The 15,077-nt window shown below is 35.3% G+C and overlaps 2 protein-coding genes and 1 long non-coding RNA gene across 6 annotated transcripts; 2 read left to right on the forward strand and 1 right to left on the reverse strand.

Annotated features, from left to right (window-relative positions):
- Positions 1–5,350: 5,350 nt before the first annotated feature.
- LOC130733665 (uncharacterized) lies at positions 5,351–8,453 on the forward strand. Its single transcript, XM_057585888.1, has 8 exons — positions 5,351–5,496; positions 5,670–5,722; positions 6,818–7,069; positions 7,193–7,404; positions 7,483–7,694; positions 7,896–7,988; positions 8,108–8,209; positions 8,312–8,453. Exons 3-7 carry the CDS (start codon positions 6,820–6,822, stop codon positions 8,139–8,141), a joined length of 801 nt encoding a protein of 266 aa, XP_057441871.1. The 5' UTR covers positions 5,351–5,496; positions 5,670–5,722; positions 6,818–6,819; the 3' UTR covers positions 8,142–8,209; positions 8,312–8,453.
- LOC130726139 (uncharacterized) lies at positions 8,144–9,017 on the forward strand. The gene is made up of 3 exons (XM_057577399.1): positions 8,144–8,209; positions 8,312–8,617; positions 8,934–9,017. Exons 1-3 carry the CDS (start codon positions 8,144–8,146, stop codon positions 9,015–9,017), a joined length of 456 nt encoding a protein of 151 aa, XP_057433382.1.
- Positions 9,018–11,751: 2,734 nt separating this feature from the next.
- Positions 11,752–15,077, reverse strand: LOC130733666 (uncharacterized). 4 transcript variants are annotated; one of them, XR_009017546.1, is made up of 6 exons: positions 14,750–15,077; positions 13,877–14,039; positions 13,506–13,603; positions 13,259–13,404; positions 12,455–13,039; positions 11,752–12,363 (listed from the first exon to the last, which is right to left on the reverse strand). It is a non-coding gene; the product is annotated as an uncharacterized LOC130733666 (long non-coding RNA). The 4 variants fall into 4 exon arrangements; XR_009017545.1 differs by having other exon boundaries at positions 14,736–15,076; XR_009017543.1 differs by having other exon boundaries at positions 13,877–15,074.

Genomic DNA, 15,077 nt, shown 5'->3' on the forward strand with positions numbered 1-15,077 from the left:
AAAAATCTTATTCTTATTATTATTTTTATTTATTTTTCCTGATCCATCCAATGGCAGATCACACTCCAATCCCGGCTCTCAGACGCCAACGGTTGTTCCTTACGCCAACAGTGGTTCCTCCGGTTACCAAGAGTTTCCTCCGGCCGCTCTCGCGTTTGAAGGGTATTTTCTTTATACGAAAGGCCTATCCCGGATCATTTTTTGATGATTTTCGTTCCAGTTTCAGCATTGACGAATCTCCAGCTTCGACTGCGGGGATGTGTTAGAATATAATATTAGAACAGAATATTAGAATATTTATTCTTGATTTATTATGATGTAATTACGCATGCAATCTAGCTTAGATTTATTTCATAGTTAACTATTAGCCTATGACCTTTGTATATAAATACTCAGTTGTTTATCAATAAAAGTACGAAATACAATTCCTTCAATCCAAAGGGTAGTTTAAACATGTAGAGTTTATTTGGATTTTCTACTCTAACTATTAAGAAACAAGGACAACTCACAATGATAGTTTCTTGTATGTTTGTTTTATAGACAAATGTTAGTTGTTACTAATGTTAGTAAATTAGTCCTTCATTAAGGTTCGAACCCTGGACCTTTCACCTTCATCCCACCCAACCCTTATTTCCTCGGTCCTAACTCTTTCCACTTAAGCTAACCTTCGGGGAATCTGTTTTTTCTTGTTTGAGTACTTCTGTTACATCTAATGTGCACACGGACCATGATGGTCCACTAAGATATCGGTGCACCATGATCAAACTTTTATGATCTCGAGCTCCGACTCAATTTGATCGGAAAATATGGCCATGGGAAATCTTCTTCCATATGAAACATCAACTTCATCTCCCTAATTTCTACAACGATACAGAGCTTCAAAGAATATACAGAACACAAAACTCACCTAATCTTTTCATGTTAGCACAAGCTTGTGCCTGGGGTGTTCGCGGTTCGGTTTGGATCGGTTTTAGGTTTCAATCAAAATTCATTGGTTCGGTTTCGATCGATTGTTCGTAAAAAAAAATCCAAAACTGAACCAATGATAACGGTTTGGATCGGTTCGGTTCATCGGTTTCATAACTTCTTTTTTTATTTGGTAAATATCAATTCCAAAACTTTAAATATATAGCAAACACATATGATTTACAACTTAACAATGCATAAAAATGGCAAATTAATAACTCGATCATAGCATAATTACAAATCTATAATCCATAATTCATGATCAAAAATTTAAGTAGTTAACAATGTATTTAAAAAAATGTACTTAACAATGTAGAAATGTTTAAAGTAGTGTTTAATATTAGTATACCATTACAAATTAATAATAGAAAACAAAAACATTAACATAAACAATATTTCTTCAATTAAAAAAAACAATATTTTTTCAAAACATTTCTTTAATAAATACATTTTAAAAATATATATATATATCATCGGTTCGGTTCATCGATTCATTGGTTTTTAATTTTTTAAACCGTGAACCGAACCAATCTTCATTGGCTTTTATCGGTTTGGATCAATTTTGAATAACAAAAAAAAAACCAATCCAATTATTTTGGTTCACTTCGTCGGTTCGATCGGATCGGATCCTCCGATCTGATGAACACCCCTACTTTTGGCAAGGAAATTGGGTGAGAATTGCAGCATTCGTCATCGATCAAGAATCAAACGCACTATCACTAAAATAAATGGACCAGAATTGTGAAAATAAAATAGGGGACCAAATCACATAATCACTAAATTAAGGACTAAAAGTGTGATTAAACCTTTAATCTAACAATAAAAGTATTTATTTTCTTAATTTAGATATTTCTTGAAACATCTTCATTCAGATCATGGTTTGAGAGTTGAGACTGAATATTCACATATTTTCAAACATAAAATAATTTGTGAATCCTTTTTGGTTTTTGGTTCTTGGGGATCCTCTGTTTCGTAAGCCTTAGCAGGGTGTTGCTATTTTCTTTCTTGGTTTTCATGTGTTTTTCTTTGTTGGTGGGCTGTCTCTGTATTTGTATCTGTTGGCTGAAATTCCCTTCTTATGAATATATTGTTTGATTCTAAAAAAAAATAAAAATTTGTGCAACATGTTTGCAAATGGAACTCAATGTTACCAAAAAAAAATGAAACTCAATTTATATGGATCTACAATTGACACATTTGATCTCAACAACAAAATGTTTCCACGGATTTTCGCCGGGGGATATACCCAACACTGCTGTTGAATTCAACCGTTCGAAATCCAAGTATCATCAGCAATTAGGTAGTTGTTATTCTCACCCCTTGACATTTAGTTCTGCCCCCCCTTAAATATGTAAAATCCGAAAACGTCCTTGAATTTTTTTGCACTCGGACTTTAAAGTGTGTTACCTACACACACTTTAAAGTGTGAAAATTGCAAATATCAGCATTTAAGTCCCAAAATCTGATTCTTTTTTTCAGTCTTGGATCAAGACGGAGTGAACTACAAAGTTGAATTTAAAAATAAAGTAATTACAAACTTGTCGCTTCGCCACAAGATCTATGTCCCAGACCCAAATTCCTTCATCTGCTATTTAATTTTGAATTTTGAAATTTTTTTATGCCACCATAAATCTCCAAATATTCTATCTTGATTGATTGTGGTTGTCTCATAATTTTATGATATCAATTCTGTTGAATTTTACAGCTAAATGAACTTTAAATCTACAACATAACGCACTTTAAAGTGCATAGTTAGCACACTTTAAAGTGCGTAGTTAGCACACTTTAAAGTGCGTTTAGTTGCAGAAAAAATTTAGAAATGACGATTGTAACGGCGACGATCAACGGCGGCGCGGCGACGACGGACAAAAAAATGAGAGACGAGAGTTTTTTTGATAAGAAACTAAAAAATTGATAGTTAATAGTTAATACAATTAATAACATAAAATAGTTATCAATAATTTATTGCTATTGTTATTAAGATAAATAATAATGAAAATGATTGTAAGTTGCAAATTAATCTTTACATATATATATATAATATACTTAACATGAATACTTATTATATATATATATATATATTTAAATAGTTTTAATATTAAATTTATTTGTATGAAATTGGAAATTTCACAATTAGTTATAAATATAAAAATTAGGGTCTTTTGGTTTAAGCCCCTCTAAATATCTTTCTTTGGTATACACCCCTGAATGCAAAATAATACTGAGGTTTCAGCCCTTGCCATCACCTTACGTCGTTTAGAGGGACCTAAACCAAAGAACCATGATTTTAGAGGGACTTAAACCAAAGAACCATTATTTAATTTAATTTTTAAATATGCGAAATTGAAATGTGTTCAGTATTTTGTCATGATGAAGGCTTTGTTATGTTGGCAGCATTTTGGCTACGGTGTTTGATATGTTTCTTATGTGAAAAACAACATTGTCTTTGTCTGATGTGCAACCGAATGTCCTAGGCATCTGATAGAACATTGTGATTAGGGTTGATGTGTGTTTTTCACAAGTATTACGTGGAGCATTGATTGTGAAGATTTGTTGTGATTCTACAAGCTGCAAGCTGTGCATATCTTCTGATGATTTGGAGAATTAATCTTTTGAAGGAATAAAGATTAATTCGTGTGAGCCAAGTATTTGAATTGTTTTGACTTGGTTTTAATTGTTTTGTGGAAGAAAATCTTTTCAAGATTTGTTCCTGTTTTTACTACATGGACCTGTTGATGCTCAGCCCATTGAAGATCAAGGCCTGCAGAGCATCTATTTATTTTCAGCAAGAAACTAGCTGATATACGGATTGTTTATTGTTTTTAGGGTTTTCTTTGTGAGTCCATTGTTTGGTTATTGTAATCAACTCGAGTGCTTCCATTGCTAATTTGAGCACTGAGCTGTTAAATTTCGTTGAGTTTTAATCTCTACATCCTTTTGTACTTTGTAATTCAATTACTGTGGCAGTGATTGTTGAGAGAAAGTGAGAGAGGCTCTCATACTTACGAGGATTACTAAGTAGAGATACACTGGGTACTGTTTAGGTTGTAAGGCTTTGAACAAGGTGTGTTCTTTTAAGACCGGTTGTTCCTTAACTACTAATAGTGGATTTCCTTTCTTGGGTGAAAACCCTCTAGACGTAGGTGACGTTGCACCGAACTGGGTTACCAATTCCTTGTGAAAAAAAAAGGGCTTCAACCAATGTTTTTGGTAGTGTTCTAAACCCTTCCAAGCCAATTCGCAGAAGCAAAAGAAAATAACAAACAAGACGATAAAAACTTTTGGAATTTTATGATAATAATTCATTTATTGTTGGGAAATAATCTCTGTTGGGGAAGATGCTGCAACTCTTGGATTGATGAAGATGTTGATGACAGAAGCACTTGAAGATTCAAAGTGTGCATGCGCACTAACCTTTAGGTTCAATTCGCCTCCACCAATTAATGTATATTGGATGCAATTGAGAAAACCGGCGAATTCCCTTCAGGATACTTTGAATACCTTGATGTGATTTGCACTAGCACACCAAGCCTATATTTGATAATAGTTTACAGAAGTATGATTCCCACACTTCACTCATGCATTAGTGAAGTGAATGATGATTTAGTATAAAGTAAATGGAAGATAAATTGGTAAGGAAGATGCCAATTTAGCACATCTGAATGTTCTGGTTTTTCTGCCCAAGTATCTCTTTATATAGAGATATTAACATCCCTTGGTGAATAGAAAAAAACCTCTTGGAGAAATAACGGTTAGAAACCGTTATATATTTAATGTTCGAAATATTATCCGAACCATTGTGTTGGTTCGTTTGGCAACCGGCCTCTTGCAACTCGTCCAGGAGTCGCGTGTCGCGGGTTATGAGATGTGATAGATGATAAAAGGAGATAGATAGAAATAAAAATGAGTGGAAATGAAGTGTTTAGAAAATAAGGTGTGTGTATATATCATTATTGCCCTGTACATGTAGGTAGCATTAAAAGTTACCAACCACTAGACCAGCTAAATCATATTAACATGATTTCGAACATCATTTATTATAACTAGTAATAAATGCATATTCCTAAGTTCATATATTTTGGAAATATTTCTCACATTTATTCACTACAACGTGCACTTTGCGGCGGTAACCGCCGCTATAGTATAAGCTGCGGAGGTTCTTGTGGCGGTTTAGGCAGTTGTCGCTGTTATATGACGTTTGCGGCGGTTGATAATCATTCTGCGACGGTTTTGGACGTTTTATTATCATTTTTTTTTAATTTATTATCCCTTTCGTTTGCGGCGATTAATTTGCATTTAGTGGCGGTTTGGGGGTTTATTTTTATTTTAAAAACTAAACTAATTTTAACTGCGGCGGTTCCTCTAAAAACTGCCGCTAGGTGCCCTAATTTTGGATTCCCCCTCACACTTTTCACTTTCCCTCTCGCTCGTTTTGTTTCCCCCTCACTCGTTTTCTTTCCCCTCTCAATTGAGCCGCCAAAAACATCAAAGCCCTAAGGTCTCACTCATCGTTCGTTCCTCTGTGCTCAGGTTTGTTCCTTCCTTTCTCTTCTCTTCTCTTCTCTGATTTAGGGTTTGATTTTTCAGAGTTAGTTGGTTGCCCTCTCACACTCAATATCGTTCTTCCTCCGCTGGGCTCAGGTTCGCCCCTCTCTTTCTCTTCTCTTCCCTTCCCTTCTTTGATTTTCATTTTTCTCTTACAGATTCGGTGTTGGTGGTGGCCTTCTCGCATTCAACATCACTGTTTGGAGGCCAGGTACATCCCACTCTTCTAAGCTCTTCTCTAATTTCATTGTTACTGGCAATTTGTACTTCTTCCCTTGGTTTTTTCTCTGGCCTAGTCCTACAGGATGTCTCCTTCCGTGTTGGTGATTGGTTACGTGTTTGTAGCAGCAATTTTCTTCTCTGTTTTACTGCTGTTTCCAGCCCCTAGTTTCTCTCTTTCTCTTTCTTTTTCTATGTACCTTTCTATATATATATGGTTTTGAAAATTTGTACTTCTTCCCTTTTCACTCACTCTGTGCAATCATTCTCATGAACCCTAATATTATAGATTTGAATTACCACTTTTTTTTAGAGATAAAAATACACAAATTTAATTATACAAGTACCCAGAGATAAAGAACTAGATTATCCAGAATTATGTGTAAAGATTGTTGCATTTCGAGTGGTAGCATAGGTGAACTAGATTATTATCTTTTTATGGAAAATTTGTCTAGTGTCTGATAGCCATATATCAAGATATTCTAGTGGACAATGGTACCCATATTGGAATGGGGTAACTGTGTGCAATGTAAATGAAGGAGAATCTGTTGGAAAAGACACAAATTTTATCTTGCATACATGTGTCTTATTCCTATGTCAATTCCTAATAGCTATTCTCATATATCTACCTATCTATATGGCCACTTTTCTGTAATACATTGTATGAAACCTTAACTCTTTTCTTATAACATATCAAGTGAGACACTAGCACTAAAATAATAACATGTCAAGCACATATCATGTCAGTTTCCTCCTTTTGGAATTGGTATCTGTCTTTGCCTTTCATCAGAGCCATCCTTTCCTTTTCCAAGATGTATTCCTTTGAAACAAATATACACTCATATGAGCACTTTTGGAAATTAGGAGTTCCTTTACCCTTGTCAATTTTTTCTTGCTTCATTTTATTTTCTCTAGTGAGATGGTGCTGGAGTAATTCATGAGGTCTATGCTTGAACCTTCGGATAATACTTGCAATTCACTTATATTATCACCAGAAGATGTTTTAACTTGTGAGGTTCTTTTGATGTTATTCTTTATATATAGTTGTCTCGTCTTCCTTTATAGTGCTAACATTTTGGTTTTACAGGTATGCCTAAAGCAAAGAGACATTCTCGCAGTACTTCTTCTTCAACAACAACACCCCAACAATCTGATTTTGCACGTCACAGCGACCCTATATCGCAGCATGTTTACCATGTGCAGCAGCTTAGTGAGTCTATACCACATCATAGTGAGCCTATACCGCAGCATAGTGCACCTATAATCAATGAGGTTCAAAATCAACAGCCCACACAACGTGCTCGAAAGTTTACAAAAAAATGGGACGTGGACCTTATTGGTATTGGATTCATTTCTTAACACTTTCTGACTATGCAATATTTTCCATTAACTTAAATTTTGTCACAAATAAAATTGTTCATATTTTACGTGCATATGATGAGGGGGCTATTACGGTTCATAGTTTACTATGGGATGATGAAGTATGATCTTCCAGGAGGTAGGAAAATTGTTGTACTATGGGATGAGTTTGGTCGACCTGTTGGAAATGCTGCTGGACTTTTGGGAGTATTTTTAGGGGTACTTGCATCTAGTGCTAATAAATTACCAATCACCTATGAGAGATGGCCAGATGTTTTCGATATACACAAGAAACAGGTTTGGGCTACCATAAAGGTATGAATCATAATAAATTATAATTTTTTCTTATTGACATTATCTTATACACTTTAGTAATTGAATTTATTTTTGTAGCAAAAATTTCAAGTCAATGAGGATGGACATAAAAAACTCATACTGGAAAGTCTTGGGAAGAAATGGAGGGACAATCGTAGTAGAATGTTTGTTTTGTTGAATGTTATGAAGAGAAACAAACTTGGGAAACAAATCTTCAGGAATGCCCTGAAGGTGTTGCGTTGGATCAATGGGTCTCTTACCTACAGTATAAATTGTCTGAGAAAGGGAAGGTAATAATAAATTGTTTTGGTTCTTAATCTCATGTTTCAGCACCTTATATTTTCGGTGAACATGTACTGATTTTAGTTTCTTCCTAATGATATTATGTACTGGTTTTAAGATTCTTGCTATTTGCTACTGTCAATGAAGAAGACAGCCAATTTTCTTTGTGATGGAAGACAACTAACATTATTTTTTTTTTGTCAATGTAGTCTTATTCTGAGAAGAACACTACTAACCGACGCAAGCAGAAGATCACTCATACACTTTGGTCCAAATCTATTGCAAGGAAACAATATGAGTTGGTATGGTCTATTCCCAATTTTTTACGCTTGATTACTAATTTCGTACTAGTTTCATACTTTGTAATCTTAAATCTAAAGTTATTATTTCATTAGATTACTAATTTCATGCTTTGTAATAGGAAACTCAAACTGGTAGACCATATAGTAGGTTAGAAATGTACATTATTGCCCACAAGAAGAAAGATGGATCATTTGTGAACGAAGAGGCTAGACAACAGATTGTGAGTACAATGTTATTTATGAATTTCTATTTTAATTTACAACCTTACAAAATTCTGCTTTATCATAGTTATTCTTAACTACATGTTTAATTTTATATGTAGGAACAACTTGAAAGGGAAGTTGACAACAATGCTTCTGAAGAAGATGCATTCACAACTGTAATTGGAAAAGAGCATCATGGATATGTACGAGGCATGGATTTCGGTGTTTGCCTCTCTAAAGTCTTCAAAGGTTTTGGGAGTACATCAATCAATGGTTCTTTTGCACAAGTTAACAAGCTTCAATTAGAATTGGAAACAGAGCGTGCTAGAGTTGATACTTTGGTACAAGAAGTTGAAAGATTTAAAGGTTTAGAAGAACAGCTTACATTTGTTATGCAACAATTGACTGGCCAAGGATTTAATCGGGTAAGAAACTGAATTTTCAATTAATTGGTTGTTCAATAATGTGTGCAAGATAAACTAAGGCTACTTGATTATCTTGGTTAAAACTAAGCAAGATAAAATCTGGTTATGGTTTTGTAATATTTTCTAATCTTTTATATTTGGACTGTCCTTGGGGTTTTGGTTCTATTTTACTGGTTCTGGTTATGTTTTACTGGTTCTGGTTTACCGGTTTACTTGTTCTGTTTTACTGGTTCTGGTTATGTTTTACTCGTTATCTTTTATACTTTTAATAATATGTGCATTTAGCTGAATATTAATACAAATTTCATACTTGTAGGTTACCGATTTAGGCTCTCCAAACGAACCAAGGCGATCTTCGTCCGCTAGTCATAATCCCGAAAACAAAGGACCGTCTTCTTAGCTTCATGTAGGATTGGGGGAATGATTTAAGACTGAGCTTTTTTTGGATTATTCTACTGAACTTGTCACATTAGTAGTTGGATCTAGAATGAAGAACAATGTTTCTTATGCTAATGTTAATGTTGGACCATTTACATGTCTGTACTGAATTTGACACTTTAGTAGTTGGATTTATGTTGAATGCAAATGAATGAACTTATTTTTACCTATATTTTTTTCATATTTACAAGTTATAATAATTTTAACAGAATCAGGGTTGATTTAGAAAGCAGGTATAATGGTAGTAGATTTAATTTTTAATAAAAAAGAAAAAAAAATTAACTACTTGCGGTGGTTTGAACCGTCGCTAAATAATAATATCAATTCTTCCACAAAAGTACACCATGACGGTTCAAACCACCGCCACAAGTTGCAGCAAATCCGATTTTTTGTTAGCTATCTGCGGCGGTTTGAACCGCCGCCAAATGCTAGATACTATTAGCGGCGGCTATTCCAGCTGTTGGTACAAACCGCCGCAGAACGCCTGGCGACGCTAGTAACTGCGACGGTTGGCAAACCGCTGTGATAGGCGTTCTGCGGCGGTTTGAACTGCCGCAAAACGTTCTGACAACCGCCGCAGATTGCCTTTTTTTAGTGATTGAAAAGTACATTTATAAAATAGACTAAGGGTCTATTTGATTGCAGTTTTAGTTTTCAACTTTTAAAATAGTTTTCAGAAACAATTTTTAAAAACAGTTCTCAAAAGAAGAAAACAATTTGAATGACATGACATGTTTTAGCTGTTTTGGTTTTTTAGTTTTAAAAACTGAAAATGAGAACTGTTTCTGTTTTTGAAAACAGGCCGTATCAAACATGTTTTAATTTTTTAAAAACTGCAAACAAACAAGCCCTAATTTCCTATAAGGACGATTGTTAGAGGGCATGGAAACACATTTTTGGGAATGTTTGAGACTGGGACTGAACATTGGGCTCTTGGGATAGCTGTTGACCCCAGATTTACGAGTGTGATTTTTTAGACGCATTGTGAGCATTTGTTTGATACTTGGCGAAAGTCCTCTAAGAACGCGTTGTACTTTGGTTCTATTGTTAGTGACTATCGTATCTTAGTTTGTCGCTTTGGTTATGTCTGATTGTCTTTTGTTAAACATACCAACAATAAGACGCCTGATTCTCTTTCCAAATTGGTTTTTTCTCCCCCTAATGTTATTTGGGTGGAGGATGATCCCCCATGTTTGGTTGCTTTTCTTGAAACTTATGTATTGGTTGAAGTAGCTGCAAACATTTATTTTATTTCATTCCCATCAAATGGATTGAGAGAATTCTACATTCCCATAGGAAATGAGTTATTTTGAATATAACTTCCCACTTTTTTTTTGGTTACAAATGGAAGATGAAACAACTAAACAAACAAACTAAGCAAGAACGTCCTGACAAAGCAAGGACACTACAAATGCTGGATGTAATCTCCACACTCGCCAGCTGCAATTAACTCGAGCTGCATACTTGGCTAACACATCCGCCACCATATTCTGCTCACGAGGGATATGACGCACATACACATGCCAACTACGCTGAAGAAGCTCTCTGACCCTCTAAATCATATCTCTATGCCAAAACTGACTGGCATCCTGCGTCCCCGATACTACTGCAACCAATTTTGCACAATCAGAGGAACATACCACCTTACGAAAGTCCAAATTCCAAACATGGCTAAAGCCATCATAGAGGGCATGAACCTCCGCCAAAAACGCGTCACCGCTCACAAACGCCACTGCGAAACCAGAGACCCAACGTCCCTCACGATTGCGAACCACCCCACCGCCACCAAGAGTATTCGACCCCGGAACTGTGCTCCCGTCCGTACACAGGTCCACACTACCCGCTTCTTCACGCGCAGACGCTGTTTGGGCATCCCCTGCGTTTCCGTTCATCCTCCCCCATCTCTGAAATTCAATCACGGCATTCTGAATTTTCCCACTTTTACCACCTTCTATCATATTTTTCTATCTTTTAAATTAAATACAATTTAAATACATTCCTAGAAATACTAAAAATTTACCAAACATATTTATAAAATTTACTCAGGATTAACATTCTCAATAATCATATTCTTTGGAATGTTATCCCCATGAATGTAATTGCAAACCTTGAAACAAACCCCCTTCATAACATCTTAAAAAAAAGTTATGGAACTTAAATTTAAAAATAATTAAGATACTGAAATAACATAGAAGCCCAAGACAAACACTTATAATGAATTGGTCCAGCCAAGCTGGCCTCTTGGAGATACGTTTGGGCTTTAGGGGGTTCCAGGCCAGTTTTTGCACTACAAAAAACTGTGCAAATTGTGGCGGTTATTTTTGCATTTTGCGGCGGTTTAAACCATTCATTAACGGCGGTTTTTTGCTTACGACGTAATTCTGTTTGCCATTCCCTATATAATGGAGGTTTTCAGAAACCGTTGTTGCACCTGCCATAATTCACTCAGTGAATAAACGGCGGTTTGAACCGCCGTAATACACAGTTTGTAACTTTTCATGCATCGTATAAAACGGCGATTTTAACCGCCGTGATATACAGATTGTATAGAACAACGGTTTAAGCCGCCACAATTTGCACAGTTTTTTAATTGAATATATTGGATTAACCAGATACATAAGATGCAAGAATAGGCTTTGTTTGATTGAAGATAACTAAACTTTTTCAAATAACTCACAGTAAAAAGCTCTGTATAATTCTACCAATAATAGTCTTAAAGCCACTTAATGTTCAGAATTACATAATGATTTGGGGATAAGTCTCACACTTTCACTACACCACAATACAAAGCTTTGTTTAATTCTTACTTACCCAACATCAACAGACAGCTACAAAGCTGTCAATGAAAGTGAAATTAACCTCTCAAGAAACATAAATATCAGTGTCTCTTGAATCTGAAAGGACAAGGAGTTGTTTCATAAGAGAATATGCAACTATCATTATTTCTCTGCATCAGTCATTAGTATGAAAGACAAGATTGGATTTGGAAAATTAAAGAACAAATAACACCAGAACTAGAACTACTTAGGTTCTTGAAAGCTAAGTGAATCACACTCATACTAGCTAACTAAATTTAATAGACCAACAAAGAGTTGCGTACATCAATGCTTACATCAATGCTTCTCGAGAGCTGCAATCAAAGGAAGAAATACAAAGTAATTGATCAACTTTAGGTGAAAAACAATATACCTGCAACATTTTGACTTCTTATGGTCTCTCTAACTGATCTTTAAGGAGCAAACATTACAGGTAGTTCTCAAGAGAGCCAACAAGAGGAGTTCTTTGCTATTGCAGCTCCAATCCTTCAACTGTGTAAGTGAAAAAGCATAGAACCTAGCCCCATTAGTCAAAAATCAACAATGCATATGGGGAAAAAGACAAGGTTATCACAAAATAAACCTGGAATGTAGCAAACATTTGAGACTAAGTGAACCAGCAGCTGCTGATGGTATCATTGTTGATCGGAAAGAAATTGGCACCACTCCAGCCTGAAGGCTGATGCTCAGATGCCATGGAGAAACCATAAGATGGTTGAACACTCAGTGATCTTGATCCAGAATGCTCAAACTATTAAGAAAAAATGAAAATTAGTACTAGAGATGCAACTACTGCCAACAAAGAAACATATGAAAAATCTCAGGGACTTTTGAAATTGCAGACTTCAACATGAATTCAATTCAATCCATTTATACACTTCTCCAGCTTACCATAACACTATTATCAATGGAATAATGTCAACATACATTTCTACAATAATGTCCAAAGTTAGTGTCGAAAATCCACAACCTTAGAGTAATATGAATAGAAGTAGAACCATTTTCATGAGCTATGGTGCAGCATTATCAAATTATTGCATAACTATTTTCTCATTCAAGCAGCTATGAGATAAGGAAAACATGCTACAATGAACAATCTAAGTTGGTAGTAGGGGGTTGGTCATTGCAGCCTCTAGTTCACTATCAAATAGCCCAAAGATATATATACCTGCAGACAAGCAAAAAACCCCGGCCAATGTAAGAATCGAATACACGGAGAAAACCAAGCTGCTCACAAGTTTATGTACTCTCACTTCAATAAAATTTTGTGATATTACTAACTATCATGCAAATGGAAACTGAAAATTGACATAAATGCAAGCTGATAAAAATTCAAAGCAAATCAGGTTCAGGTTTGAATGCAATTCAATCAAAGGGGTTTACTCACTTCTTCCAAAGAAACTGCCCCATACGAGCTTCCCATCGCCCCCATTTATGGAGAGTAACTCCCCTGTATCTGGAGCTCCCCCTTGAGAAACCCGTGCTCTGCCGCCGCAGAATATGCACAAACTCTTCCTTCATGAAATTACTCATCTACAGAGATTACAATAATTGAAATTGAAAATTGAATTTAATTGGAACTTTCAAAACAACCAAAAACTACCAACACAAGAAACATCGATCTCTTCACTAACCTGTTTTATATCTTCATCATAATCGCTCACGTTGAAATTGATATCTGCATCACTTGCCTCACACAGCTATTCACTCTCAAATTTCGCATGCCATCAAGCTAAAAAACAGTGGCAGATAGGGTTTAGTGAGGCCAACTAACAAATAGTGGAATAAGGTTAGAATTGTGGGTTTATCATATTAGTATTTCATGAATCCACTTCACCAGTAATTAAATAAGCTAATTCATATACATTTGAAAATAATCTAGCTCTCCCTGCATACAGTTTTAAAAACATGAACCATGTTTCATAAGAAGCTACATAACTAAATCATGCTATCCAATGACAATGTTGCTCAAGGAAAGTAGCACCCGTGCTCCTAAGATTCTTACCAACTGAAGTACCATGGAGATCATCATATGAAGATGCTCCCAAGAAGAAAAATTATATCCAATGTATGTTGCAGCATTCCATTGGCTTCATATAAATCCATCTCTCTAAGAACAAAAGTGATGCTTGCTTTTTTATTAGTCTTGCAATTAGAAAACCATACACCTACAATGGGTAAGTTAAACTGATATGTTAACATGACACTAATGGTCTCAATTTAAAATAGATTGAGACGATGACGACAAATTAGCATATAGGATATTACTGTGCATAATAAATGAAGACTTTTGACTTCAAAATGAAAAGCAAAATGTCACCTGTTTTGCTATAACTTATCTGTTCTTGACATCAACCTTGTTTTCACATAGAAAAATTGGCAAGTGCAAGACAAGAAATGTCAAGATTAATATAAAACTCAGATAACCTCACCAAATAAAAGAAAAAAATAGAAACACGTCTCCATATTCTGCAAGTGTAAAGAAAGTAAACTTAATAAAAGAGCACAAACAAAAGGACTGACATTCCCAATGCAAGCAAGGCTGATGGTAATTCTGCAAGTAATTGACGGAACTGCAGTATAGAACATTTGAAAAACCTTAAATAAAAACTAAATTAGCCAAAATACAAATCCATACCGCAATCCACTTGTTTCTTGGAACCCATACACCAAAGAATTATAAACAAAACAAGGTTATATGCTATTCAACCAGGTATAATTGAATCAAATTTAACAGAAAATTAGAATTAGCTTCATTAACTGATTATAGGACTCAATGAAATGACATTGCATAATCATGAAGGAACATGTATATTCATCATTCATCTATGAAGCATGAAGTGTATTGACAAATCAAAATTCACCTAAATAGGCATACTTTAGCTATAGAGTGTGAAGTAACAAGGCAAGGTGAGGTTGTTCCGAATCTAGAATTCTGAATCCCAAGCTTCTCTTCATCCCCTCTCACCAGCGCTGAGTGGTGCGAAGAACACCGCCTCGTCACTGCTACGACGATCCTCAGAAACCCTAAGGAGGAGAAGAAATCGTCCCTGGAGGTAGTTTTGACGGGAAGCAACATCAAAAAAAAAGTTTCGGCTACTCAGAGACAAGTTTACTGCCCTTTCAAAAAAAAAAAAAAAAGAGAGAGAGACAAGTTTACTGCACAATGTGGTGATTTTGTTTCTAAATGTCTCAAACTGTCAATT

The sequence above is a fragment of the Lotus japonicus genome, chromosome 1, assembly GCF_012489685.1.
Source record: "Lotus japonicus ecotype B-129 chromosome 1, LjGifu_v1.2".
NCBI classification, from domain to species: domain Eukaryota; kingdom Viridiplantae; phylum Streptophyta; class Magnoliopsida; order Fabales; family Fabaceae; genus Lotus; species Lotus japonicus.

Coding starts and splice junctions, on each gene's coding strand:
- LOC130733665 (XM_057585888.1), top strand. CDS start 6,820: ATGCCTAAAGCAAAGAGACATTCTCGCAGTACTTCTTCTTCAACAACA. Junction 7,405..7,482: donor AGGTTTGGGCTACCATAAAG/GTATGAATCATA, acceptor TTATTTTTGTAG/CAAAAATTTCAAGTCAATGA. Junction 7,989..8,107: donor CAAGGAAACAATATGAGTTG/GTATGGTCTATT, acceptor GCTTTGTAATAG/GAAACTCAAACTGGTAGACC.
- LOC130726139 (XM_057577399.1), top strand. CDS start 8,144: ATGTACATTATTGCCCACAAGAAGAAAGATGGATCATTTGTGAACGAA. Junction 8,210..8,311: donor AAGAGGCTAGACAACAGATT/GTGAGTACAATG, acceptor TTTTATATGTAG/GAACAACTTGAAAGGGAAGT. Junction 8,618..8,933: donor CTGGCCAAGGATTTAATCGG/GTAAGAAACTGA, acceptor TCATACTTGTAG/GTTACCGATTTAGGCTCTCC.